The sequence below is a fragment of the Microcaecilia unicolor genome, chromosome 12 (assembly GCF_901765095.1).
Source record: "Microcaecilia unicolor chromosome 12, aMicUni1.1, whole genome shotgun sequence".
Classification (NCBI taxonomy): domain Eukaryota; kingdom Metazoa; phylum Chordata; class Amphibia; order Gymnophiona; family Siphonopidae; genus Microcaecilia; species Microcaecilia unicolor.
In genome coordinates, this window is record NC_044042.1 from 6,456,833 (window position 1) to 6,483,426 (window position 26,594).

Sequence of the window (26,594 nt, forward strand, 5' to 3'; positions counted from 1 at the left end):
ATGGAAGCTAAGTACTGTCTTTAAAAAAGATTTTTTTTAGAAAAATCCTTAATTTGTTTGATTTGAGTATTAAATTGTGAAAAGAAGAATATTTTGCACTGGAGGTTTTTTATGCCTGTGATAGACACTGGAACCCTTTAACGCCATTACTAACTGAAGTAGCTTGACTGAGGCTTTTTCCTCCATGTGCTTATTATTAGGATTTTTGATTCCTCTGTGTGCAGAAAACTTTTATTTTTGTTACATTTGTACCCTGTGCTTTCCCACTCATGGCAGGCTCAATGTGGGGCAATGGAGGGTTAAGTGACTTGCCCAGAGTCACAAGGAAGCTGCCTGTGCCTGCAGTAGGAATCAAACCCAGTTCCCCAGGACCAAAGTCCACCACTCTAACCACTAGGCCACTCAATGTGGCCACGCAGGCTTCTGTTTCTGTGAGTCTGACGTCCTGCACATACGTGCAGGATGTCAGACTCACAGAAACAGAAGCCTGCGCAGCTGCGTTGCTGATGTGCAAGGGCAGGCTTCTACATGGAATGTTGCTAGTGGAATAGCAACATTAACATTCCATGTAGAATCTCAAATAGTAGCAACAGAATCTCAATAGTAGCAACATTCCATCTAGAATCTCCAATAGTAGCAACATTCCATGTTGTTGTTACATTTGTACCCCATGCTTTCCCACTCATGGGAGGCTCAATGCGGCTTACATGGGACAATGGAGGGTTAAGTGACTTGCCCAGAGTCACAAGGAGCTGCCTATGCCTGAAGTGTGAATCAAACTCAGTTCCTCAGTTCCCCAGGACCAGAGTCCACCACCCTAACCACTAGGCCACTGTTGCTACTATTTGAGATTCTACATGGAATGTTGCTATTCCACTAGCAACATTCCATGTAGAAGTTGGCCCTTGCAGATCACCAATGTGGCCACGCAGGCTTCTGCTTCTGTGAGTCTGACGTCCTGCACGTACGTGCAGGACGTCAGACTCACAGAAACAGAAGCCTGCGCAGCCTTCTACATGGAATGTTGCTAGTGGAATAGCAACATTCCATGTAGAAACTCCAATAGTAGCAACACTTCATATAGAATCGCCAATAGTAGCAACACTTCATATAGAATCGCCAATAGTAGCAACATTCCATGTAGAATCTCCAATAGTAGCAACATTCCATGTAGAATCTCCAATAGTAGCAACACTTCATATAGAATCGCCAATAGTAGCAACATTCCATGTAGAATCTCCAATAGCAGCAACATTCCATGTAGAATCTCCAATAGTATCTATTTTATTCTTGTTACATTTGTACCCTGCGCTTTCCCACTCATGGCAGGCTCAATGCGGCTTACATGGGGCAATGGAGGGTTAAGTGACTTGCCCAGAGTCACAAGTTGCTGCCTGTGCCTGAAGTGGGAATCGAACTCAGTTCCTCAGTTCCCCAGGACCAGCGTCCACCACCCTAACCACTAGGCCACTCCTCCAGACTATATATTTGCCGTTGCTATTTATCTCGTCCACTCCGGGATCCCCCAGTCCTCCCAAGGGTCCTGGGGGAAGGACAGGCAACCAAAGGTCTTTTATTATTTTCCAATCCACCCCTGTTGTCACTCATCACAAGGAACCACTTTTTATCTCTGCAACTTCTCAGCCAGCCCTTCCCCTGGGCAGGCCTCCAAAATTACTCCCCCAGCCCACTGACATTAAAAGCCCCAGCTTAATATCCTTCAGCCTTCCGGATTTTATCAGGCCCCGGCCTGCACCCAGCTCAGTGTGTGGCTAGCAAAGAAGTAGTGCTTTTGGGGATAAATGGATTTCTTTATGGCCCTGGTCTCAGGTGCCCCTGACTCTCGACGAGCTAGCTGGTGCCCGGACTTTGTGTGGTGAGACCAGGGTTACATACAGTAACTTTCCCTATAAGATCTTCAGACCTATGAGATGAAGTGAGCAGCCAGGAAGCTGAAAAATGAAGAAATTTAAGGCCCCTTTTACAAAGAGGAGGTACCCGTACCCCCGCTTTGCCACCAGGGGCGTAGCTACGTGGGGCCATGGGGGCCTGGGTCCCCATAGATTTGGCCCTGGACCCCCATGCCGACGACCCTCTTGACCCCCCCTCTCACCGCCAACCCATCAACCCGCCGTCGCCGTCTGCTACCTTTGCTGGCGGGGGACCCCAACCCCCGCCAGCCGAGGTCCTCGGCTGGTGGGGGTTCGGGTCCCCCGCCACCAAAGGTAGGCGACGGTGGGGGAGGGTTGTTGGCGGGAGGGGAGCTCGAGAGGGTCGTCAGCGGGGGGGGGGGGTCAAAGTTGTTGGTGGTGGTGGTGGTGGCGGCGGGAGGGGATCGGCAATGGTGGAGGGGGTCAGTGGCGAAGGGGGGGCTAAAATGTGCCCCCTCACCTCGTGCTCTGGACCCCCCTCCCGCCAAAGTCTGTTTGCCACATGCCACATGCCAATCTGACATTATGGCGGGCTCCTGTAGGAGCCCAGCTATAGTACCTGCCCCCAACATGGGCCATTTCTGGTGCATCAGATTTTTTTTTAAAATGTTTGCACCGGGGACTTGCCTGGTGGTAATCGGTCAGCACCTTGCCCTGCCCGGTTACCGCCGGGGTAGTGCGAGAGCCCTTACCGCCTCGTGAATAAGGGTGATATAAGGGCTTCCCTGGGAAATGGCCATGCGACAAGAGTTTCACTTACCGCACGGCCATTTCCATCCCCCGCCCGGAATTTCATTTTTCCGGACAGTGGTAAAAGGGGCCTGAACACATGGCAAGCCCGTGTGCCAACACCCTCGCAGGGCCACTTTTACCATCGCTTGGTAAAATGGGTCCTTAGTCATTTTAATCTTATGTACAAAGGAAATATGAACCGGTGACCTTTTGTCCTGCAGGTACAGATTGGTTGGAAGGGCTGAAAGAAAATGCCAGCATGATGGTTTATGGTCCCATTCAGTGCCAACATGTGAACGTAAGTCGGAATTCTTCTTATAAACATCTAGCAATCTGAGTGGCACAGAAGACGAGAAGGCATATTTTGGGAGGTGAAAAATATCAGATGGGAAAAAGTATTCAGAGACAAGATTCTACAGAGAGAGACTTTGAGGTTTATAAATTTTCCGAGGTCCCCCTTGGTAGTGCCAATACAAATGGTTAGGAAATATTTGATAGAGATTCTGGGAATGCCAGAGAATTCATTGCCACCGATAACAAGAGCTTATTACATTCAATTTGATGTGAAAACATCAGAAAATTTGCCTATACAAGGTGCAATGGATCTCACTGCATTCCTAGAGTCTTCTCTTGAGGTAATAACTCAAAGGACCACATTATTGGTCACATTTGCATTGGAAATTGATCGAGACGCAGTACTCAAACTTTCCTTGAGGCACTTGGATTCACTATTTATGGGTTCAAAAGTGAGAGTTTTTCCTGACCTGTCCAGGGAAACTCAAAGGAGACGTAGGATGTTCTTGTTGCTACGCCCTAGGGTAGTGGCGATTGGTGCAGACTTTCTCCTGAGGTTTCCCTGTATATGTAGAATAAAGTTTCAGTCTAAACAATTTCAATTTTTTGACCCTAAACAGTTGGAGGATTTTCTACAAAGCAGAGAAGAGGTCAATGTTGAAGTTTAGTCACATATGTAACACTGTATGGCAGATTAGAGTTAGCCACTCAGGAATTAAACTGCTTCTTGATTTAATTTTTTTTTTTTTTGTGAAACTGCTTTAATATTAAGTATGGAAATGCTTTCCTTTTCTTGGATCAATTACCTAAATATGTGGACGATAGTTAAAGAACTTTGTGGTATTGAATATATTAGTATTTTGATTGATGATTTTGGTTTTGTGTATTATCACTCATAAGTGTATATTATGAATGTTAAAAATTAATAAATATAAGTTAAAAAAAAAAAGATTCTACAGAGAGAAAAAGAGAATCCAGAAAAAGCAAAGTAAGAAATGACGTATAGAGAAAAGAAACTAAGCCTTGAGGTAAGAGAAGCAAAAGGAAAAGAGGGGGAACTCGGACTGGACTGGGCAGGACCAGAGGCGCAGCCAGACAACAAATTTTGGGTGGGCCTAGGGAAGAAGTGAGTTGGCACCAATTGTTCTCCCCCCCCCCCCCCCCCAACCACCACCCAAAAAATATCTCAGCTGGTGGGAAAACGCTTCTTTCCACCTTGGCAGTCTGCAGCAGGCATGCGCTAAAAACTGAACAAACGCAGGTGCCGGTATCATGGAGAGTAGCGTTTTCGTTACCATCTGGAGGAAGTTTTCAGCTGGCCGAGCTTGGGATCCCACCAGCTACCACTAAATGTGTGCTTCTGTTGGGTGGGCCTGAGGGCCCACCCAGGCCCACCTGTGGCTACGCCACTGGGCAGGACATTGGGATTCGACTTGTGCTTGTCTGAGGGCTAAAATTTAGCTGGTATTTCTTCCAATAGTTACTAGGGGTTATTTACAGATCCCAAGGTCTTGAAAGCTCATTTTGAAAGGGAAAGTCTCTGTGGAGCTTCCCTTTCAAAATACAGGCCAGAAAGGGAAAGTCTGTGTAAAACCCCATGATATGGGGTTGCCCCCCTGTTTACAAAGCCGTGCTAGCAGATGACGTACGGCATTACTGACATAGCCCATTCAAAGTGTAAACAGGGGCCTTAGAGTTTTTTCACAGGCCCGGGGGGGGGGGGGGGGGTGGATCCCTACCAGAGGACTGGACTGTGTTTTGGGAGGCCTGCCCCGGGGAGGGGTTGGCAGAGAAATTGCAGAAATAAAGGGAAAGGGGATGGGGCTTGATATACTGCCTTTCTGTGGTTTTTGCAACCTACATTCAAAGCGGTTTACATATGCTCAGTCACAAGGAGCTGCAGTGGGAATTGAACCCAGTTCCCCAGGATCAGAGTCCACTGCCCTAACCACTAGGCTACTCCTTCACTGTAAATAGTGACAGTAGGGATGGAGTTTAAAAAGTCATAAAAGAGTCAGGAGTGCGGTACATGAGGTCTTTGGTTGCCTGTTCCCACGCCAGGACCCTTGGGAGCATTGGGGGATCCTGGAGTGAAAAAAGTAAATACTGGCTGGATTTAGGAGGAGTTGCTACCCCTCTAAGTGGCAATGAGAAAGAAGGTGGACAAGGGGAGCTCAGCCTGGAAGCGGGATTGGGACAGAGGTAGCCTCTCTAAGGCTGGAGTGTAGCCCTGAGAGATACACTATGGGAAGAAGGACAGCCTAAAGGGTCTGTGCCTGCAAGAATTCAGGTCGATACCAGGAAGAGTGGAAACAGCCTTGGAGTTACTCCGACTCATAACAGGATGGGTAAAGGACAGGAGGGATGTAAATATGTACAGTTGTGAACTATCCTGAGTGGGAGAACTGAAGGGATTAAGATTACCCAGGAGGGCCTTGAACAAAACGGTGTTTATGAAGAGCTGAAATGTTTCGTTGTTGGTTGCAGAAGTTCCAGTAAAGTTGGGTTTGCATTTGATAAAACAGTGAGCGTACAGTGTGGTTATTGGTAAGAAAGTGAGAGCGGGTGCTCCCGGACTGAGAGAAGCAACAACCCAAAAGTTCTCTTTGGCACTCCCAAATCCCCAGATCTCTATTCCAGAACATTGACCCACTCCTCAAGCTCACTGGTGGAACCTGTGACCGCATGAATGGTGAGCTGAGTGGAGAAAGAATAGAGCATTGTGAGAAATAAGATTTCCCTCTGACCTGAGTCGGACTGAGTTGAGCCAATTTGCAGCGTAAGACCCGGGTTACATCTGTATGGATCTTCTCTTCCAAATACAGCCAATTCACACACCGTAGGACTTGGTTTCTGGTTTAAAGCAGGTGTAGAACACTCCCCCCAAAGTACTAGAGCATAGTTTTCAAATTAGTTCTTTACATAGCTTAATGCATGTTTATCTATCATGCGTTATCAATAATGCATGATTATTGCAATGCAATCTATGCCGGATGCAAAGAACAAATCATTAAGAAACTACAAAGTGCTCAAAACACAGCAGCCAGACTCATATTTAGAAAAAACGAAATGCGAAAGCACCAAACCTCCAAGAGAAAAACTGCACTGGCTCCCACTAAAAGAACGAATTGCGTTCAAAGTTTGCATGCTGGTCCACAAAATCGTTCGCGATGAAGCCCCGACCTATATGTCAGACCTCATAGACTTGCCAACTAGGAACACAAAAAGATCAGCACGCACATTCCTGAATCGCCACTACCCCAACTGCAAAGAACTGAAATATAAATCAACGTATGCATCCAGCTTCTCCTACATAAGCGCGCAACTATGGAATGCACTACCAAACGCCATAAAAACAATGCACGCCCTAACAATCTTCCAAAAACTACTGAAAACCAACCTGTTCAAGAAGGCATACCATAATGATCCATCCTAAATACAAGACAATTAGACTTTATATGAACTAGACAAATCTGAACTCTTTACTGAAAGGAGGATCCCTCCTTTCAGTACCCTTCTCCACCACCGCCAACTCCAGGCTCCGCCCTTTCTGCCTCGCTTCACCCCATGCTTGGAATAAACTCCCTGAGCCCATACGCCAGGCCCCCTCCCTGCCCATCTTCAAATCCTTGCTCAAAGCCCACCTCTTCAATGTCGCCTTCGGCACCTAACCACTACACCTCTATTCAAGAAATCTAGACTGCCCCAACTTAACATTTCATCCTTTAGATTGTAAGCTCCTTTGAGCAGGGACTGTCCTTCTTTGTTAAACTGTACAGCGCTGTGTAACCCTAGTAGCGCTCTAGAAATGTTAAGTAGTAGTAGTAGTTTACACTAGACTGATAACGTTGCTACCAACGAAAAGTACGCGACCACGCAGTATCACTTTATTTCTCATGTCGGAAATGAACTTTCTATAGTTGCTTATTTTATTACTCTTTCATTCAAGAACTTCAATGCAACACCACTTTCTACTCTACCATTTATACGCCTTAATGCAATACTACTTGTAATTTTCTATCCGGAAATGGCGATCACCATTACGGCATAATGTAAGCCACATTGAGTCTGCAAATTGGTGGGAAAATGTGGGATACAAATGCAACAAATAAATAAATCGACATTAAAAAGTTGTTGGAATTGCCTTCCAAAGGATTTGAAGTCAATTTCCACTCTAACTTATCAATCGATGTTGTCTTCTTTTCATCCTTTAGCTGTGATCTGTCAAGAACCTCCAGAGATTGTTGGTGGAACCTACAGTGGCCGAGGAAAGGAAGAGTATACCTATCAATCCAGTGTAACTTATCATTGTAATGAACCCTCACTGTCACTTATCGGAGAGCCATCAATATTTTGCACAGAGTATGGAAAGTGGAGTGGTAATCCTCCAGTCTGCAGAGGTAAAGCAAGTTGCATTTTTTAGGAATAGTTCCAAGGAAATCACTTCCAGGACCATAAAGATAGAGGTAGGTGGCACCTTATAGACTCACCAATTTATTGAGGCATGAGCTTTGAAGGACAAGAATCCACTTTGTTAGATGCAGGAAGTGAAGTTCAGGTGGTGGGTAAATATATAAGATGATGCACGGGGGAGGGGTGAGACACACGGTAAAGAAAAAGTATTGAAATGTGCAGGGCAGAGTGTGGAAAGGAAGTGGTAATAGCAACATAATTCAGAAAACTAACAACCGTGGTGAACGAGAGAGAAGAAACACAGTGGAGTGCATTCACACCTGTAGTGAGCCAGGAATCCATTGTCGCTATTCAGGCCTAGGGTGGTAGTGTTTAGCTACCGTTACACAAACACGTGTGCTGAAAGCAAGGAACTCGGTTTCATGACTCATTATCATGCCATGTTCATTCCAAAAACAGAAACTAAGAAGCACAGAAACTTCTGGAATTGAAGCCCGGTTTCGTTAGCCCGGTGTATTGTAACTGAAAGGGCTATAAAAGCAGAGAGAGGTTAAGTGACTTAGTTATACAGTAGGTAAGTGGTAGCACTGTGATTCAAGCACAGAAATATAGGTGTTTACACAGCTGCCTTTTCTAGAAGAGGCTGCAAGGATCACAGTGAGGACAAGCAGTGATAACCAGGTATGAAGCTCTCAACGGTGTTCTGTAGGCTCTGGCATCATATTACAGCACAGGAAGACAAGCAGGCATGGCGCTCCGAAAGGTCATCCTTAAGCCTTCTGGCACCCAGGTAGTATTATATAAGGATGACGAGCAGTCGATGGCACCCTCATCCTCCCCGTCTCATCTGCCCGCAACCTCGGAGTCATCTTCGACTCCTCCCTCTCCTTCTCTGCGCATATCCAGCAGACAGCCAAAACCTGTCGCTTCTTCCTCTTTAACATCAGCAAAATTCGCCCTTTCCTCTCTGAACACACCACCCGAACTCTCGTCCACGCTCTCATTACCTCTCGCCTTGACTACTGCATCCTACTCCTCACTGGCCTCCCACTCTGCCATCTATCCCCCCTTCAATCCATTCAGAACTCTGCTGCACGTCTTATCTTCCACCTGGACCGATATACTCATATCACTCCTCTCTTCAAGTCACTTCACTGGCTTCCGATCAGGTACCGCATACAGTTCAAGCTTCTCCTACTAACCTACAAATGCACTCGATCTGCAGCCCCTCCCTACCTCTCTACCCTCATCTCCCCTTACGTTCCTACCCGTAACCTCCGCTCTCAAGACAAATCCCTCCTTTCAGTACCCTTCTCCTCCACCGCCAATTCCAGGCTCCGCCCTTTCTGCCTCGCCTCACCTCATGCTTGGAATAAACTTCCTGAGCCCATACGCTAGGCCCCCCTCCCTGCCCATCTTCAAATCCTTGCTCAAAGCCCACCTCTTCAATGTCGCCTTCGGCACCTAACCATTATACCTCTATTCAGGAAATCTAGACTGCCCCAATTTGTTTGACTGCACATTTTGTCCATTAGATTGTAAGCTCCTTTGAGCAGGGACTGTCCTTCTTTGTTAAATTGTACAGCGCTGCGTAACCCTACTACTACTACTATTTAGCATTTCTATAGCGCTACAAGGCGTACGCAGCGCTGCACAAACATAGAAGAAAGACAGTCCCTGCTCAAAGAGCTTACAATCTAATAGACAAAAGTGTTAGAAGTGTTAAGTAGTAGTAAGTAGTATATGGTACTCCGAAAGGTCATCCGTAGACCCTCTGGCATCCAGGTAGTATTGTAGAACATTAAAGAAATCCACGATTAAAGCTCTTTAGCCCTCCTTGGGGTTCATTTGGCGCAGTCCCTGCACTAGACAGTGGGTTTTACGAAAACTTAGATATGTACCTTCTACTGAACTTCATTGGATGTGTAAAGCTTTCCTATAACTCTTCTTGTTTCCAGATATCACGTGCCCCAAACCAGTAATGGAAAATGGACAAATTATCTCAAGTTTTCAAAACCTGTATAAATATGGTGATACAATTACATTTCGGTGTGATTATGCCTTTATCATAAACGGCAGCAATGTTGCTGAGTGTGGTGTTGACAACAAGTGGCTGCCCAAGTCCCCCGAATGTCTGCGTCGTAAGTACTTTTATTTCCTATTTTCTCCTCCGGTAATTTATTCCAAAATGTCCCCTCCCCAGACTGCGAAGGATTGGTGTATTATAGTGCTGGCACTTGCGATTTCACATTTCGGCTACTGTAATCCGGTTTGCGCAGGAGTTTCTAGACTGCAATTAGCTCAAATTCCTGCAACTAAATTATTATTATTATTATTATTTGTTACATTTGATCAAAAGGACTCAAAAGAGGGGACAGAGCTAGTCCTATTTTGAAGGAATTGCAATGGCTGCTAGTGATATTTTGGATTAGATTTAAACTCTTGATCACTGTTTATGAAATAATACAGGGCACTTCATTGTATTTTCTGGGATGGTACATTATTAGGATCAGCTCCTCGGCATTGGAATAAACTCTGTAGGGTGGTACGGTTGGAAAAGAATTACTTGACATTTCAAAGCTTGGTCAAAACCTAGGGAGTCTTTTAGAAAGCTGCGTTTGCATTTTTAACTCGCAGTGAAAATCAGCTGGTGGTAAATGATGAGATGCCTTGGGTTCCCCGGTGACAGTTAAATTCTCTTATTTTTTTAATGTTTTGTTGCTGTCTCCCTACCCCTTAGTCTCTCCTTTGTTGTTGTCTGATTGATTATCCTATCCTTTGAAAATTGTAGTTCCTTTTCTTATTTTATAAGTGTTTTTAATTTTTTTTTATTTACATTTGTACCCCGTGCTTTCCCACTCATGGCAGGCTCAATGCGGCAGGCAATGGAGGGTTAAGTGACTTGCCCATACTCACAAGGAGCTGCCTGTGCCTGAAGTGGGAATCAAACTCAGTTCCTCAGGACCAAAGTCCACCACCCTAACCACTAGGCCACTCCTCCACCAGGCCACTCCTCCACTGTTGCTACTATTTGAGATTCTACATGGAATGTTGCTATTCCACTTGCAGATCACCAATGTGGCCGCGCAGGCTTCTGCTTCTATGAGTCTGACGTCCTGCACTCACAGAAACAGAAGCCTGCGCAGCCTTCTACATGGAATGTTGCTAGTGGAATAGCAACATTCCATGTAGAATCTCCAATAGTAGCAACATTCCATGTAGAATCTCCAATAGTATCTATTTTCTTTTTGTTACATTTGTACCCTGCGCTTTCCCACTCATGGCAGGCTCAATGCGGCTTACATGGGGCAATGGAGGATTAAGTGACTTGCCCAGAGTCACAAGGAGCTGCCTGTGCCAGGAATCGAACTCACTTCCTCAGGACCAAAGTCCACCACCCTAACCACTAGGCCACTCCTCCACTGCTGCTACTATTTGAGATTCTACATGGAATGTTGCTATTCCACTAGCAACATTCCATGTAGAATCTCCAATAGTAGCAACATTCCATGTAGACTCTCCAATTGTATCTATTTTATTTTTGTTACATTTGTACCCTGCGCTTTCCCACTCATGGCAGGCTCAATGCGGCAGGCAATGGAGGGTTAAGTGACTTGCCCAGACTCACAAGGAGCTGCCTGTGCCTGAAGTGGGAATCAAACTCAGTTCCTCAGGACCAAAGTCCACCACCCTAACCACTAGGCCACTCCTCCACCAGGCCACTCCTCCACTGTTGCTACTATTTGAGATTCAACATGGAATGTTGTTATTCCACTTGCAGATCACCAATGTGGCCGCGCAGGCTTCTGCTTCTATGAGTCTGACGTCCTGCACGTGCAGGACGTCAGACTCACAGAAACAGAAGCCTGCGCAGCCTTCTACATGGAATGTTGCTAGTGGAATAGTAACATTCCATGTAGAATCTCCAGTAGTAGCAACATTCCATGTAGACTCTCCAATTGTATCTATTTTATTTTTGTTACATTTGTACCCTGCGCTTTCCCACTCATGGCAGGCTCAATGCGGCTTACATGGGACAATGGAGGGTTAAGTGACTTGCCTAGAGTCACAAGGAGCTGCCTGTGCCTGAAGTGGGAATCCAACTCAGTTCCCCAGGACCAAAGTCCACCACCCTAACCACTAGGCCACTCCTCCACTCCATTGATTTCTACACCGCTGTGCTCACCAGTTAGAGTGGTGCAGTGGCGTAGGTAAGGGTGGGCCTGGGTGGGCACAGGCCCACCCAGTCAGCAGCCCATGAGGACCCCAAAACTCATCAGTGGCGGCGCCTCACTACTCTCTCTACCTCTTCTCCACTCGTGGCCTGGCATCTGCCCGTCTCTCTCTCTGAAATCCTCCCTCCCGGTCTACCTCAGAGCTGGCATCCTGTGGGCAACCTGCGCCAGTCCTGAAGGCTTCTCTCTATCATGTTCTGCCCTCAATGATGTCACTTCTGTTTCTTTGGCGGGAATGTAGTAAAGAGAAGGCCTGCAGAGCCAGCGCGGGTTGCCTGTAGGAATTGCGACAGGCAAAGGCTCTGAGTTAGGACCGGGGGAGGGGGTTCAGAGATAAACGGGCAGACATCAAAACAAAAACTATATTGTATGTATGTACTGGGGTGGGGTGGGAAGGGCCCACCCAGGTTAACTCTGGGCCCACCCAAAATGGCAGGTCTGCCTACGCCCCTGGAGCGGTGTAGTACATTTAATAAAACTGTAAACTATCTCAGCATTTACTGTCATCTGATTTCCACCGCGAGCAAAAAACGCTACCGCAGCTTAGTAAAAGACTCCCCTAGTGATTTATCAGTGCTTAGGCTGTAATAATTAGCAAGTTGTAGACTGTGAAACTGCTGAAGTAAACGTCTAGCTACATGACCTTGAAATATTAATTATAGTTAATCAGGAAGTTTATGTATTAGTAAATTGTTCATAGCCCTGGGCCAGCGGTTCGCAAGCCAATGAAAATTCATGAGAGAGATTTGCATGCAGTGGAGGCAGTGCATGCAAATCTCTCTCATGAACGCGCGTTGTGGTTATCCTGAAAACCTGACTGGCTGGGGGGCCTCCAGGACCAGGTTTGGGAACCACCGGTCTATGGTTTTAGTGAGATGTGATTTTAAAGTGGTTTAACGGGGTTATTTCCGTGGCTCCTCTCCAGTGGTGTGCTGGAGCAGGCTCTCACAGGCTCGCAAGAGCCGGTTGTTAAGTTTTTAAGAATTTGGGGAGCCGGTTGTTAAAGTAGGGCCCTCCATGGCTACTTTAACAACTGGCTCCCAAAATGTGGGCTTGGGCCCCCTGCTGAATTCTCTTTTACTTTGCTGGTGGGGATGCTGAGCCCTGCCAGCCAAGTAAATAGACTACTGCTGCTCCCCGCTCCTTGTTTCCAGCTCTGGGCAGCAGGCTGGGACTTCTCGAGCATGTGAGAGAAGCAGTGGCGTTCCTAGGGGGGCTGACACCCGGGACGGATCGCCGATGCACCCCTCCCCTGGGTGCAGTGCCCCCCCCCCCCGGATGCAGCGCGACCCCCCCTGGTGAAAGGACACACCCCCACGCACGATGGAACCCCCCGGGTGCACGCCGCTGGGGGGGGTGCTGCGCGCGCCTGTCCTTCGTTTGTTCCATGCTCCCGCTCTGCCCCAGAACAGGAAGTAACCTGTTCCGGGGCAGAGGGAGCATAGAACGAACGACGGACAGGCGTGAGCGGCACCCCCCAGCGGAGTGCACCTGGGGCGGACCGCACCCACCACACCCCCCTAGGAACGCCACTGGAGAGAAGTTCCAGCATGCTGCTCAGAGCAAGACGTTGGGAGTGGTGGCAGTCCATTTATTGGATGCCAGCAAAGGTATGTCTAGTGTGCCCGCATGAAGGGAGGGAGGAGAGAGAGGCAAGTGTTGCTCCACCCCCCCCCCCCCCCCCCCCCCGGCCACCCCTGGCCCTTCCAACTGCAGAGCTGGCTACATCTGGAGAAAGAGCCTGTTGTTAAAAATTTACCAGCATACCCCTGCTTCTCTCTTTCATGTAGGTTTGTAAAATAAAGCAATACACGCATGTAACATAGTAACATGGTAGATGACGGCAGAAAAAGACCTGCACGGTCCATCCAGTCTGCCCAACAAGATAATTTCACGTGTGCTACTTTTTGTGTATACCTTACCTTGATTTGTATCTGCCATTGTCAGGGCATAGACCCTATAAGTCTGCCCAGCACTAGCCCCACCTCCCAACCACCACCGGCTCTGCCTCCCAATCTCGGCTAAGCTTCTGGCAAATGTACATGGATGCCCCCAGATTCTATGTGGCACACAAAATCAAGCACTATCCTGAGATGCGCATGTAATTAAATTGACTAATGAGCCAATTAGTGCTAATTGGCTGCTAACAATCAATTATTGGTGTTAATTGGCTACATTATAGATTTGTGTATGGCCTAGCCATAGGGCTGTTTTCCAGTGGGCCTGAGCTCAAGGAGGGTGGGCACAAAGATTCATCTCTTCTTCACCCCCCCCCCCACCCCTTCCCAGTGCCCACTGCGCCAAAACCTAAAAGAAAAGAAATACTTGAGCTGGTGGGGATCCGCAAACCCCACCAGCTGACAACTTCCTCCTGACAGAAAGAACATTGACACCATGTGCTACCACCAGCAGTGTCCCAGCGTCGCTGACACAGCCAGCCTCGCACATGCGTGTAAACTGAGCGTGCACGAGGTGTGGAGCGGTAGCGGCTTGGGAACACTGCAGCTAACTGCACAGGGTGTAAGGGCTCTTTCTGCTGACAGGAGGTCTTCAGCTGGCATGGCGGGGCTGGAGGATCTCCGCCAACCACGCCAATGGAGCACTGATTTTGGGTGGGCCTTAGCCCACGATCGGTGGGCCCAGGCCCACCTGTGGCTACGTTGCTGGTACATGCACCTTGACATCCCTATTCTATAGACATCTACATACAAACCTTATAGTGCGCAACTGAAAAGAGGGCGTTGACATGGGAGGGGCATAAGCAGGTTGGGGGCCTTCACTAAACATGCATGAAATATTCATAAATACAGCATGTGCCAGGATTTATATCAGGTTTCCGTTGGTGTAAGGGATCCTTGTGCCCAAAGTTTGGTGCAGAAATCAGCTCTAAGTGCTATTCTATAATTGGCGCACGACTCGGAGCACTGTTTACAGAACAGCATTCCACGTGGATTTTGTTCAGTGCCGTTTTTTGAGCGCCATTTACATAAGTACATAAGTAATGCCACACTGGGAAAAGACCAAGGGTCCATCGAGCCCAGCATCTTGTCCACGACAGCGGCCAATCCAGGCCAAGGGCACCTGGCAAGCTTCCCAAACGTACAAACATTCTATACAATCAAGCCATTGTGACATCACTAATGAGGTTGGCTCTTATTGGTGGAATGAGCCACTATGACATCACAATAGGTTAAATCACTGCTCTATGTAATAAAAGTGAGCCAAGTAGAGGACATAAGTACATACGTAATGCCACACTGGGAAAAGACCAAGGGTCCATCGAGCCCAGCATCCTGTCCACGACAGCAGCCAATCCAGGCCAAGGGCACCTGACAAGCTTCCCAAACGTACAAACATTCTATACATGTTATTCCTGGAATTGTGGATTTTTCCCCAAGTCCATTTAGTAGTGGTTTATGGACTTGTCCTTTAGGAAACCGTCTAACCCCTTTTTAAACTCTGCCAAGCTAACCGCCTTCACCACTTTCTCCGGCATCATGTCCATATGGTAAAATCAGCTCATACTCATATACCTGAAGGTGTTTACACACGTGAAGCCCCCATGATTCCACTCTCTTGCTAGATGTATTTTTTCTGAACTTGCTGCTCCCACTGTCTGTGCCGGCAAACGTCCATGTATATTATAAGGTCAGTGTACAAACGTGTGCACGGCAGCACTTAGGGTCCCTTTTACTAAGCAGCAGTAAGCCCACCGCGAGCTTACCGCGTACCAATCTGGAACTAGCCTGGTGGTATTTCCCACCCCTAGCGTGTGCCATTTCTGGTGCTACAAAAATATGTCCTTAACCTTTGGTAATTGGGCAGCGCCATATGCTGTCCCATTACTGCCAGGGTAGCGTGGGAGCCCTTACCTCCATCTCAATGGTTCACTTACCGCACGGCCATTTCTTTTTCCCAAATATGGACAGCCTTTTACCCCAATGCAGTAAGAGGGGACCTCAGCGCATGTCAAAATCCCGTGCTGACACTAGCGCAGACCCACTTTTACCGCTGCTTAGTAAAAGGATCCCTTAGGCCTGTAAAGTCCTGATGAAGTTTCCTCTGAGATTGTATGTGCCAGCTAGAGAATGACATGGGGACGGGGACCCACAGTCATCGCAGGGACAGGGACAGAGCCCGCGGAGATGGGGCAGGGACAGAGCCTCATGGGATGGGGTGAAGACAGAGTCTGCGGAAACGGAGCAGGAACAGAGCCTGACAGGTCATTCTCTAGTGCCAGCACCCTTGCACTTATTTTACAAAAGGCTTCTCGTTTGGCACAGCCTTTTGTAAACTACGAGGGAAATGTGACCTTCCCAACCTGGATGTCCCATTTCCCACGTAGAGGTCATAGTAACATAGTAACATAGTAGATGACGGCAGAAAAAGACCTTCACGGTCCACCCAGTCTGCCCAACAAGATAAACTCACATGTGCCATTTTTTGTGTATACCTTACCTTGATTTGTACCTGTCCTTTTCAGGGCACAGACCGTATAAGTCTGCCCAGCACTATCCCCGCCTCCCCACCACCAGCCCCGCCTCTCCCCACCGGCTCTGGCACAGACCATATAAGTCTGCCCAGCACTATCCCCGCCTCCCCACCACCAGCCCCGCCTCTCACCACCGGCTCTGGCACAGACCGTATAAGTCTGCCCAGCACTATCCTCACCTCCCAACCACCAGCCCCGCCTCCCACCACCGGCTCTGGCACAGACCGCATAAGTCTGCCCAGCACTATCCCCGCCTCCCAATCACCAGCCCTGCCTCCCACCACCGGCTCTAGCACAGACCGTATAAGTCCACCCAGCACTATCCCCGCCTCCCAACCACCAGCCCCGCCTCCCACCACCGGCTCTGGCACAGACCGCATAAGTCTGCCCAGCACTATCCCCGCCTCCCCACCACCAGCCCCGCCTCTCACCACCGGCTCTGGCACAGACCGTATAAGTCTGCCCAGCACTATCCTCACCTCCCAACCACCAGCCCCGCCTCCCACCACCGGCTCCGGCACAGACCGCATAAGTCTGCCCAGCACTATCCCCGCCTCCCAACCACCAGCCCCGCCTCCCACCACCGGCTCTAGCACAGACCGTATAAGTCCGCCCAGCACTATCCCCGCCTTCCAACCACCAGCCCCGCCTCCCACCACTGGCTCTGGCACAGACTGTATAAGTCTGCCCAGCACTATCCCCGCCTCCCCACCACCAGCCCCGCCTCTCCCCACCGGCTCTGGCACAGACCATATAAGTCTGCCCAGCACTATCCCCGCCTCCCCACCACCAGCCCCGCCTCTCACCACCGGCTCTGGCACAGATCGTATAAGTCTGCCCAGCACTATCCTCACCTCCCAACCACCAGCCCCGCCTCCCACCACCGGCTCTGGCACAGACCGCATAAGTCTGCCCAGCACTATCCCCGCCTCCCAATCACCAGCCCTGCCTCCCACCACCGGCTCTAGCACAGACCGTATAAGTCCGCCCAGCACTATCCCCGCCTCCCAACCACCAGCCCCGCCTCCCACCACCGGCTCTGGCACAGACCGCATAAGTCTGCCCAGCACTATCCCCGCCTCCCCACCACCAGCCCCGCCTCTCACCACCGGCTCTGGCACAGACCGTATAAGTCTGCCCAGCACTATCCTCACCTCCCAACCACCAGCCCCGCCTCCCACCACCGGCTCCGGCACAGACCGCATAAGTCCGCCCAGCACTATCCCCGCCTCCCAACCACCAGCCCCGCCTCCCACCACTGGCTCTGGCACAGACTGTATAAGTCTGCCCAGCACTATCCCCGCCTCCCAACCACCAGCCCTGCCTCCCATCACCGGCTCTGGCACAGACCGCATAAGTCTGCCCAGCACTATCCCCACCTCCTAACCACCAGCCCTGCAGTACTATGCAAAATGGGTCTTTCAGCATTTAGTTGCACTTGAGCAAAAGTAGACCAGTCAGCTTGAACAGATTCTGGCGGATAACACCTTCCCTATCCGACCATAAATGACCACTTTTCTGTATTTTTCAAGCGTGGCTTCTTGCTGTTAATTCAAGATGACATCATGACATCTTGTGCATGCTATATTGGCAACTGGTACGATCAGAGATGATAAGGTTCATTCATAGTGTGGGGAGGGGGGGTAATAAGTAAAGTTTTCTACACAGGTAAGAGTGTTGGTCGGCGTAAAGATATCTTTTTGATTAATGGCCCCACCCGATGCAAATATTTCTTCCCTCAATGAAAAACTGGAGCAGAGTTAGGATGGGGACATCTCTACCTGTTATTTCCAGCTGCCATGGAGTTTTAGACATGTATAACTACATTGTACCTGCCTACCACATCCTAATCACATTTTCAAAGTTAAACCCCATAAGGACTTTCCCTCTGAAAATGAGTCTGTGGTTGTCATGTAAATTTAACCATTTATACTCACAAACAGCTCAAGACCAAGTCAGGCTCTAAGCTTTTATTTCTTGCAAGAGAGATCAAACAAAATAAAACATGGAAAAGAAAATAAGATGATACCTTTTTTATTGGACATAACTTAATACATTTCTTGATTAGCTTTCGAAGGTTGCCCTTCTTCCTCAGATCGGAAATAAGCAAATGTGCTAGCTGACAGTGTATATAAGTGAAAACATTCAAGCATTACTATGACAGTCTGACAGGGTGGGAGGATGGGGGTGGGTAGGAAGTATGCATGGGGACATCAAAGCATATCATTGATATTCTAACAGGATGGGTGTGGATAGGTGAGGGGAGGGTGATCAACAGAGACATACAGCTTTATGGTTTATAATGGGCTAGGAACCCCAGATCCTTGTTAAGTCCTTTCTGTTGGGTGTTAAAATATTCAATCATTCTGACTTCAAAGGTCTTACGTTCTTGTATGGTTTTAAAGTTACCTTTCAGGATTCTCACTGTGAAGTCACTGGTACAGTGTCCTGGTCCTGTAAAATGTTGACCAACAGGTGTGGGAACCCTGCTGGCACCAGTATTGTTCATATGATGTCTATGTAAATTGAATCTTGTCTTAAGCATCTGGCCTGTTTCTCCAATATAGCACCCTTCATTACATTTTTTACACTGAATGATATATACCACATTGGAAGATGAGCAAGTGAAAGATCCCTTTATGTTGAATATCTTTCCTTTGTGGATGACTTTGGGGTCCAATTTAACTGTCATAGTAATGCTTGAATGTTTTCACTTATATACACTGTCAGCTAGCACATTTGCTTATTTCCGATCTGACGAAGAAGGGCAACCTTCGAAAGCTAATCAAGAAATGTATTAAGTTATGTCCAATAAAAAAGGTATCATCTTATTTTCTTTTCCATGTTTTATTTTGTTTGATTTCTATTGATAACCTTAAGAGTGGACTAACACGGCTACCACACTCCTCTACTTACAAGAGAGACAAATTCAGCATGCATATAGGAAGTTGTCTGAACTTCACAAAATCCTTCTGTTCTTATATATCTTGCTTACACCATTAGATCAGTTCCTAGAAACTAATTCATTATCCTGCTTGTCCAATTATCTATTCCCTTATATGATCTATATACTCAGTTTCCCAATTACTTTTCTCCATGCCTTACCTCATTCTGCACCTGGGTCATTATTCTTTAACTACTTTTGAATAAACTTCATGACCCAGTCAATTAACACATTCTTGTACTTTTATTTACATTCAGCTGTATCTAAGCTAGAATAACATGTTTCATAGCTAGCCAAAATCATGTCTAAAACAAACTACAGTGCTTCTTGTCTAGAAACTGTATATGTAAAAATGATTAACCCATTAATTTCCCTAACAGTGGTTCCGTAGGTACAACAGAACCATAGACTGCGAGATCCACTATTTATATGAGGCGCAGAGGACAATGTAAATACCCCATAGTCAGGGGCTTTGCTCAGGTTTCTAAGACACTCAGGGCTTCTGAACTGCACTTTGTAAACTGCTAGAAGCTTTCCAAGGACCACATTTGCATGGACACATATTGACTGGATTATGTTTTCTTTTCAGGAGAAAGCTGTCCTGAGCCACTGCTTGAAAATGGAAAAATTAATGGATCTAGAGAAACGTTCAAGTCTGGATTAGAAGTTGGATATAGAATCGGTAGTTCTGTTGAATTTCATTGTGATCCTGGATTTAGCCCAGTACCTTATCCTAGAAAGACGGTGAATTGTCAACAGGATTTACACTGGTATCCAAAAAATCCAACTTGTAGAGCTAGTGAGTATCCAGCAGTAAGTACGTTACCCTCGTACCTGACCAGCTTATCACAATGTGTTGTTCTATTATCAAATGGAGGAGTAGCCTAGTGGTTAGAACACTGGTCTTGACCTCCAGAGGTGGCCAGGTCAAATCCCACTGCTGCTCCTTGTGATCTTGGGCAAGTCACTTAACCCTCCATTGCCTCAGGTACAAAATTAGATTGTGAGCCCTCCAGTCCAGGGACAGGGTAATACCCACTGTACCTGAATACAACTCACCTTGAGCTGCTACTAAAAAAAGGTAGAATAAATAACAAACATTTCCATTTTGCAGGAAAATCAATGCAAAGTGTGCAGTGAGAGACAAATGCCAGGAGAGTTTAGGCTTCTGAAGAGCGGTTTTTTTTTTTTGTTACATTTGTACCGCACGCTTTCCCACTCATGGCTGGCTCAATGCAGCTTACATGGGGCAATGGAGGGTTAAGTGACTTGCCCAGAGTCACAAGGAGCTGCCTGTGCCTGAAGTGGGAATTGGACTCAGTTCCTCAGGACCAAAGTCCACCACCCTAACCACTAGGCCACTCCTCCAGCATTGCTACTATTGGAGATTCTACATGGAATGTTGCTATTCCACTAGCAACATTCCATGTAGAAGTCGGCCCTTGCAGATCACCAATGTGGTCGCGCAGGACGTCAGACTCACAGAAACAGAAGCCTGCGCAGCCTTCTACATGGAATGTTGCTAGTGGAATAGCAACATTCCATGTAGAATCTCCAATAGTATCTATTTTATTTTTGTTACATTTGTACCCTGCGCTTTCCCATTCATGGCTCAATGCGGCTTACATGGGGCAATGGAGGGTTAAGTGACTTGCCCAGAGTCACAAGGAGCTGCCTGTGTCTGAAGTGGGAATTGAACTCAGTTCCTCAGGACAAAAGTCCATCACCCTAACCACTAGGCCACTCTTCCACTCACACATTCAGAGAACAGCTTCAAGTTTTCTTCAATTAAACTACAAAAAACATTTTCAAACTCTCAGATCAACCGATTGATTAGGCCTCCTCTGCTGGGCACATTATTGGGCTAGCAGAACTTCTGAATCTGCTGTACTACAGCAGGGGGGAAGACTGGTCAGAAAGGCTGAGCTTTGCAGGCCATAGAGAACAGAGAAGCATATGGACAAAACCACATGTAATGGGGTAAGAGCAAATGAAAGCAGAACTCGGAGCGAAGGCAACAGAGACAGAGCAGTGGCGTACCAAGATGGGGGCAGTCCACCCCGGGTGCACGCTGCTGGGGGGGGGGTGCCGCGCGCCGGTCAGCGTCGTTCGTTTCCATGCTCCCTCTGCCCCAGAACAGGAACCTGTTCCGGGGCAGAGGGAGCATGGAAACGAATGACGCTGACCGGCGAGCGGCACCTCCCCCCCTAGCGGCGTGCACCCAGGAGGGGGGGTTCTTTCGCCGGGGTGGGGGTGTCCCTTCGCTGGGGGGGGGGTCGCGCTGCACGGGGGGGCGCTGCACCCGGGGGGTGGGGCGCATCGGCGATCCGCCCCGGGTGTCAGCGCCCCTCGGAACGCCACTGAGACAGAGAACTACTTTGAATCAAAGACAAGGTCAGTGAAGGGTGCTAAGCAGATTACCTGAAGCCCTTATTTAGTAACCCAAGGCGCAATGCTACGCCTTGAAACAGGATTGTCTAACTTATAGCCCGTGGACCAGAATCTGACCCACCAGATGCTTTTCTTCTGGCCCTCAGAAGCTTGGCAATTCTTGCAGTGCTTACAGCATGATTCCTGCATTGAAATCACAGCGCCTCTCACCTCCGTGTGAAAGCGCTGCAGGCAGCAGGGCAGCAGATCACCTCCCTTCAGGCCTCCTTCCCTCCCTGTGTCCCGCCGTCGTCTGACGTAACTTCCATGAGGGCGGAACACAAGGCGGGAAGGAGGGCCGAAGGGAGGCGATCTGCTGCCCTGCTACCTGCAGCGCTTTCACACGGAGGTGAGAGGCGCTGTGATTTCAATGCAGGGGGCCCGGCCTGGTGGCGGACGGAGAGGGGGCGCAGTGGCGGCAACCTCGGGGGGTGGAGTGGCGGTGACCTCGAGGGGGGGGATGGGGCCCGGCCCAGTCTCTCGGCGGCCCTGGTCTGTGGGGGTTGTTAGGGGCAGGAGTGAAGGTCACTCCCCCCTCTTCCTTATAGCGTTCCTGAAAAATTGGTTGTCACAACCTCTCACAGCAGCTCGTGTACTACACAAACTGCCATGAGCTTGCCATGAGAAGTCACAGCAGCCATTTTATCAGGAAACCCGCAAGAGGCAGCAGCGAGTGGCCTTTGATCCTGCCCCCAACAACCTCCACAGACCACCAGGGACATAAAGTAGTCCCAAGGGCCTACCTAGACAGAGAGGGGGCATTTCGGGGAGGGTGGGCCTTGATCATGCAGTGGGCTGAGGGAGGGAAGAAAGAAGGAGGGGTCTTTGTTTGGGGGCAGGGAGGGGGATTGGGGGAGTTTAAAGGGGAAAAAAACGTTATGCAGGTCCTGGATGATATTCAGCCGGAAAACTGAGGAATGCGAGACCCAACTGAACATTATCTGGGACCTGCATAAACCCCAGCGACCAGCATCAGGAAAATTAGCCCTGGATTTTCACTCCTGGGGCCCACACATGGCCTGGCACGGAATATCCAGGGCTAATCTAGCTGGCGACAGTCAGCGGGTTAAAAAATGCTGATGTCACTGGCTGAATATCAGTCTGCATATTTTTATTTGTAACTCCATGAACATCTTTCTACTGAAAATGTTTCTAAGTCACAAGTTTACATGAACGATATAGATTCCGTTACTTTTTCTTTTCAGGATTAGGTTGTCTTGAGCCACATATTGCAAATGGAATTGTATATGGTGGAATTAACAACAGATTTAAGTATGGGTTCCAATATGAATACAGAGTCAATAGCGTTGTTGAATTTTCTTGCCAACCTGGATATATCCTAAGAGGTGAAAAGAACTCTTCTTGTCAAATGGATAAACGCTGGTCAACAGAAATACCAACTTGTGAAGCTAGTGAGTATTCCAGGAGTAACTACCGAGGGCTCTTTCTCAAAAGTATTACCCTCGGACTGGACCATCTTATCATCATGTGCTGTTGTATCATTCAACTACAAAAATGTCTATCTTGCAGGAAAGTCAGAGAGGGCCGGACCCCTGGAGAATTTGAGGTTCTCAGGAGAAAGTTTCATAGGTGCAGAGACAGGCTGCAGGTTCTACACAGTTAAATTCACACACTGCCTCATCCTCTCATCTCAACACAACAAGTACAAACCCACAACCATAAACACCCCAGAACACACCCTCCCTACCTCAGACAGCCTAAAAATACTCGACATCACAATCGACCGCAACCTTACTCTTGAGAACCAAGTAAACTCCGTAATAAAAAAAATGTTCTACTCAATATGGATACTTAAACGCGTAAAAACCTTTCTTCCCGAGGGAAATTTTTCGAAACCTAATACAATCAATGGTCCTAAGCCATGCAGATTACTGCAACGGAATCTATGCGGGATGTAAAGAACAACTCACAAAGAAACTCCAGACCGCCCAAAACACAGCAGCCAGGCTGATATTTGGTAAAACATGATTTGAAAGTGCTAAACCCCTCCGAGAAAAGCTGCACTGGCTCCCAATCAAAGAACGGATCATCTTCAAAACCTGCACCCTGGCCCACAAAACTATCTACGGCATAGTCCCAGGATGCATGACAGACCTTATAGACCTACCAACCAGAAACAGAACCGGATCATCATGAACATACCTAAACCTCCATTACCCAAATTGCAAAGGACTCAAATACAAAACAACCTATACATCAAGCTTCTTCTATATAAGCGCACAACTATGGAACGCAGTGGCGTAGGAAGGGGGGGCGGGGGGGCAGTCCGCCCCGGGAGCACACCGCTGGGGGGTGTCGGCTCCGCGCTGGTGCACTGCCCTTTCTGCCCCGGAACAGGTTACTTCCTGTTCCGGGACAGAGAGAGCAGTGAACCAGCGGGGAGCCGACACACCCTAGCAATGTGCAGTCAGGGCGGATCGGCCCTCCCGCCCGTCCCTCGTCGCAGGTATGTGCTCTGGGGGGGTGTGCTTCAGCAGGAGCAGGGTACGCTGTGCTGCACTCGGGGGGGGGGGGTGTGCAGCGGCGACCCGCCCCGGGTGTCAGCTCCCCTCGCTACGGCTCTGATGGAACGCACTCCCAAAAGCTGTGAAAACAATCCATGACCACCTAAACTTCAGGAAATCACTAAAAACCAACCTCTTCAGAAAGGCTTACCCTACCAATCCAACGTAAATCCCCACACCCGGCAACACAGCAAAACCAATGATCGTACTGGACAATATACAACCTTCCCTCCCTTTGACCCTCATGGTGCCTGAAACACACCTACCTTATTCGACCACAATATAACCTTGTGTTTGTTCTCTACAGGACTTGGCGAACGCCTTTATGGTACTGTGTAAGCCACATTGAGCCTGCAAATAGGTGGGGAAATGTGGGGTACAAATGGAACAAATAAAATAAGTATTGAACAGAAACATTTTCAAAAAGTCAGCTGAAGTGACCAACAGGATTAGGGCTTCTCTGCTGGGCACTTTATTTGGGGGGGGGGGGCTGTTCAGAATCTTCTGCATTACAACAAGAAGTGAAGGAGTGGCCAGACAGGCTGGGCTTTTGCAGGCTTGTCATAGATTGTGTTTTTATCTACGGGGAGAAATGTGAGGAGAGGGGGAGAGGGAAAACAAGGGGACAAAGGGTATAATCCTCACTCCTGAGCATCTTTTATGTTTATCCCTGGCTTTACTCCTTAAACCCCCTCTGAAAATGAGTCTGCGGTTCCGTAGGTACAACAGAACCATAGACTGCGAGATCCACACAGAGGTTCATTATTTATATGAGGCGCAGAGGGCAGCGTAAATACCCCATAGTCAGGCGCTTTGCTCAGGTTTCTAAGACACTCAGGGCTTCTGAACTGCACTTTGTAAACTGCTGGAAGCTTTCCAAGGACCACATTTGCATGGACACATATTGACTGGATTATGTTTTCTTTTCAGGAGAAAGCTGTCCTGAGCCACTGCTTGAAAATGGAAAAATAAATGGATCTAGAGAAACGTTCAAGTCTGGATTAGAAGTTGGATATAGAATCGGTAGTTCTGTTGAATTTCATTGTGATCCTGGATTTAGCCTAATACCTAACCATAGAAAGATGGCGACTTGTCTACAGGATTTACACTGGGATCAAAAAAATCCAACTTGTAGAGCTAGTGAGTATCCAGCAGTAAGTACGTTACCCTCGTACCTGACCAGCTTATCACAATGTGTTGTTCTATTATCAAATGGAGGAGTAGCCTAGTGGTTAGAACACTGGTCTTGACCTCCAGAGGTGGCTGGTTCAAATCCCACTGCTGCTCCTTGTGATCTTGGGCAAGTCACTTAACCCTCCATTGCCTCAGGTACAAACTTAGATCATAAGCCCTCCTGGGACAGAGAAATATCCAGAGTACCTGAATGTAACTCACCTTGAGCTACTACTGAAAAAGGTGTGAGCAAAATCTAAATAAATAAATGGAATGTTGCTACTATTTGAGATTCTAGATGGAATGTTGCTAGTGGAGGAGTGGCCTAGTGGTTAAAGCACCAGTCTTGCAATCCAGAGGTGGCTGGTTCAAATCCCACTGCTGCTCCTTGTGATCTTGGGCAAGTCACTTAACCCTCCATTGCCTCAGGTACAAACTTAGATTGTGAGCCCTCCTGGGACAGAGAAATATCCAGAGTACCTGAATGTGACTCACCTTGAGCTACTACTGAAAAAGGTGTGAGCAAAATCTAAATAAATAAATATTTGGAATGTTGCTACTATTGAAGATTCTACGTGGAATGTTGCCACGTTTTGAGATTCTGGAATGTTGCTATTACTTGAGATTCTAGATGGAATGTTGCTAGTGGAGGAGTGGCCTAGTGGTTAGAGCACCAGGTCTTGCAATCCAGGGGTGGCCGGTTCAAATCCCACTGCTGCTCCTTGTGATCTTGGGCAAGTCACTTAACCCTCCATTGCCTCAGGTACAAACTTAGATTGTGAGCCCTCCTGGGACAGAGAAATATCCAGAATACCTGAATGCAACTCACCTTGAGCTGCTACTAAAGAAAGGTGTGGATAAAATAACAAAAAAAATATCTATTTTGCAGGAAAATCAATGCAAAGTGTGCAGTGAGAGACAAATGCCAAGAAAGTTTAGGCTTCTGAAGAGCAGTTTTCACACATTCAGAGACAGGCTGCAAGTTTATTTATTTTATTGCATTTGTATCCCACATTTTCCCACCTATTTGCGGGCTCAGTGTGGCTTACAATACATTGTAAATAACGTAATTACGATTTGTTACAAATCAGTTATGGATTACATTGTGAGAAGTTAAGCGAAGACAGAGTCAAGGTATCGTTAGGGAACAGGACAAGGAAAAGAACAATGGAACAATGGAAAGAGACAACGGGAAATTAATAGGGTAATAGAACCTTAGCAAAAGAACATTCGGTATAGCATTTTCTGTGAGTGAAGGTTTAAGTGCGATAAAATTACGGGGATAAGAGTTCAGAAAAGAATGTATTGGTGTATTTAACTTAAAAAAACATTTTCAAACTCTCAGATCAACCGATTACTTAGGCCTCCTCTGCTGGGCACATTATTGGGCTGGCACAACTTCTGAATCTGCTGCACTACAACAGG

At 47.8% G+C, this 26,594-nt stretch overlaps 1 protein-coding gene across 1 annotated transcript in view; it reads left to right on the forward strand.

Annotated features, from left to right (window-relative positions):
* The window catches only part of LOC115482058 (complement receptor type 2-like), a gene marked incomplete at its 3' end in the record, with an annotated part of 504,947 nt that overhangs the window by 15,228 nt on the left and 463,125 nt on the right, over positions 1 to 26,594 (forward strand). Inside the window, exons 5-10 of the mRNA XM_030221619.1 lie at positions 2,885 to 2,961; positions 7,172 to 7,357; positions 9,329 to 9,511; positions 19,631 to 19,840; positions 22,677 to 22,883; positions 24,927 to 25,136. Coding sequence (XP_030077479.1) covers positions 2,885 to 2,961; positions 7,172 to 7,357; positions 9,329 to 9,511; positions 19,631 to 19,840; positions 22,677 to 22,883; positions 24,927 to 25,136 — 1,073 coding nt within the window. The remainder of the gene's footprint in view (positions 1 to 2,884; positions 2,962 to 7,171; positions 7,358 to 9,328; positions 9,512 to 19,630; positions 19,841 to 22,676; positions 22,884 to 24,926; positions 25,137 to 26,594) is intronic.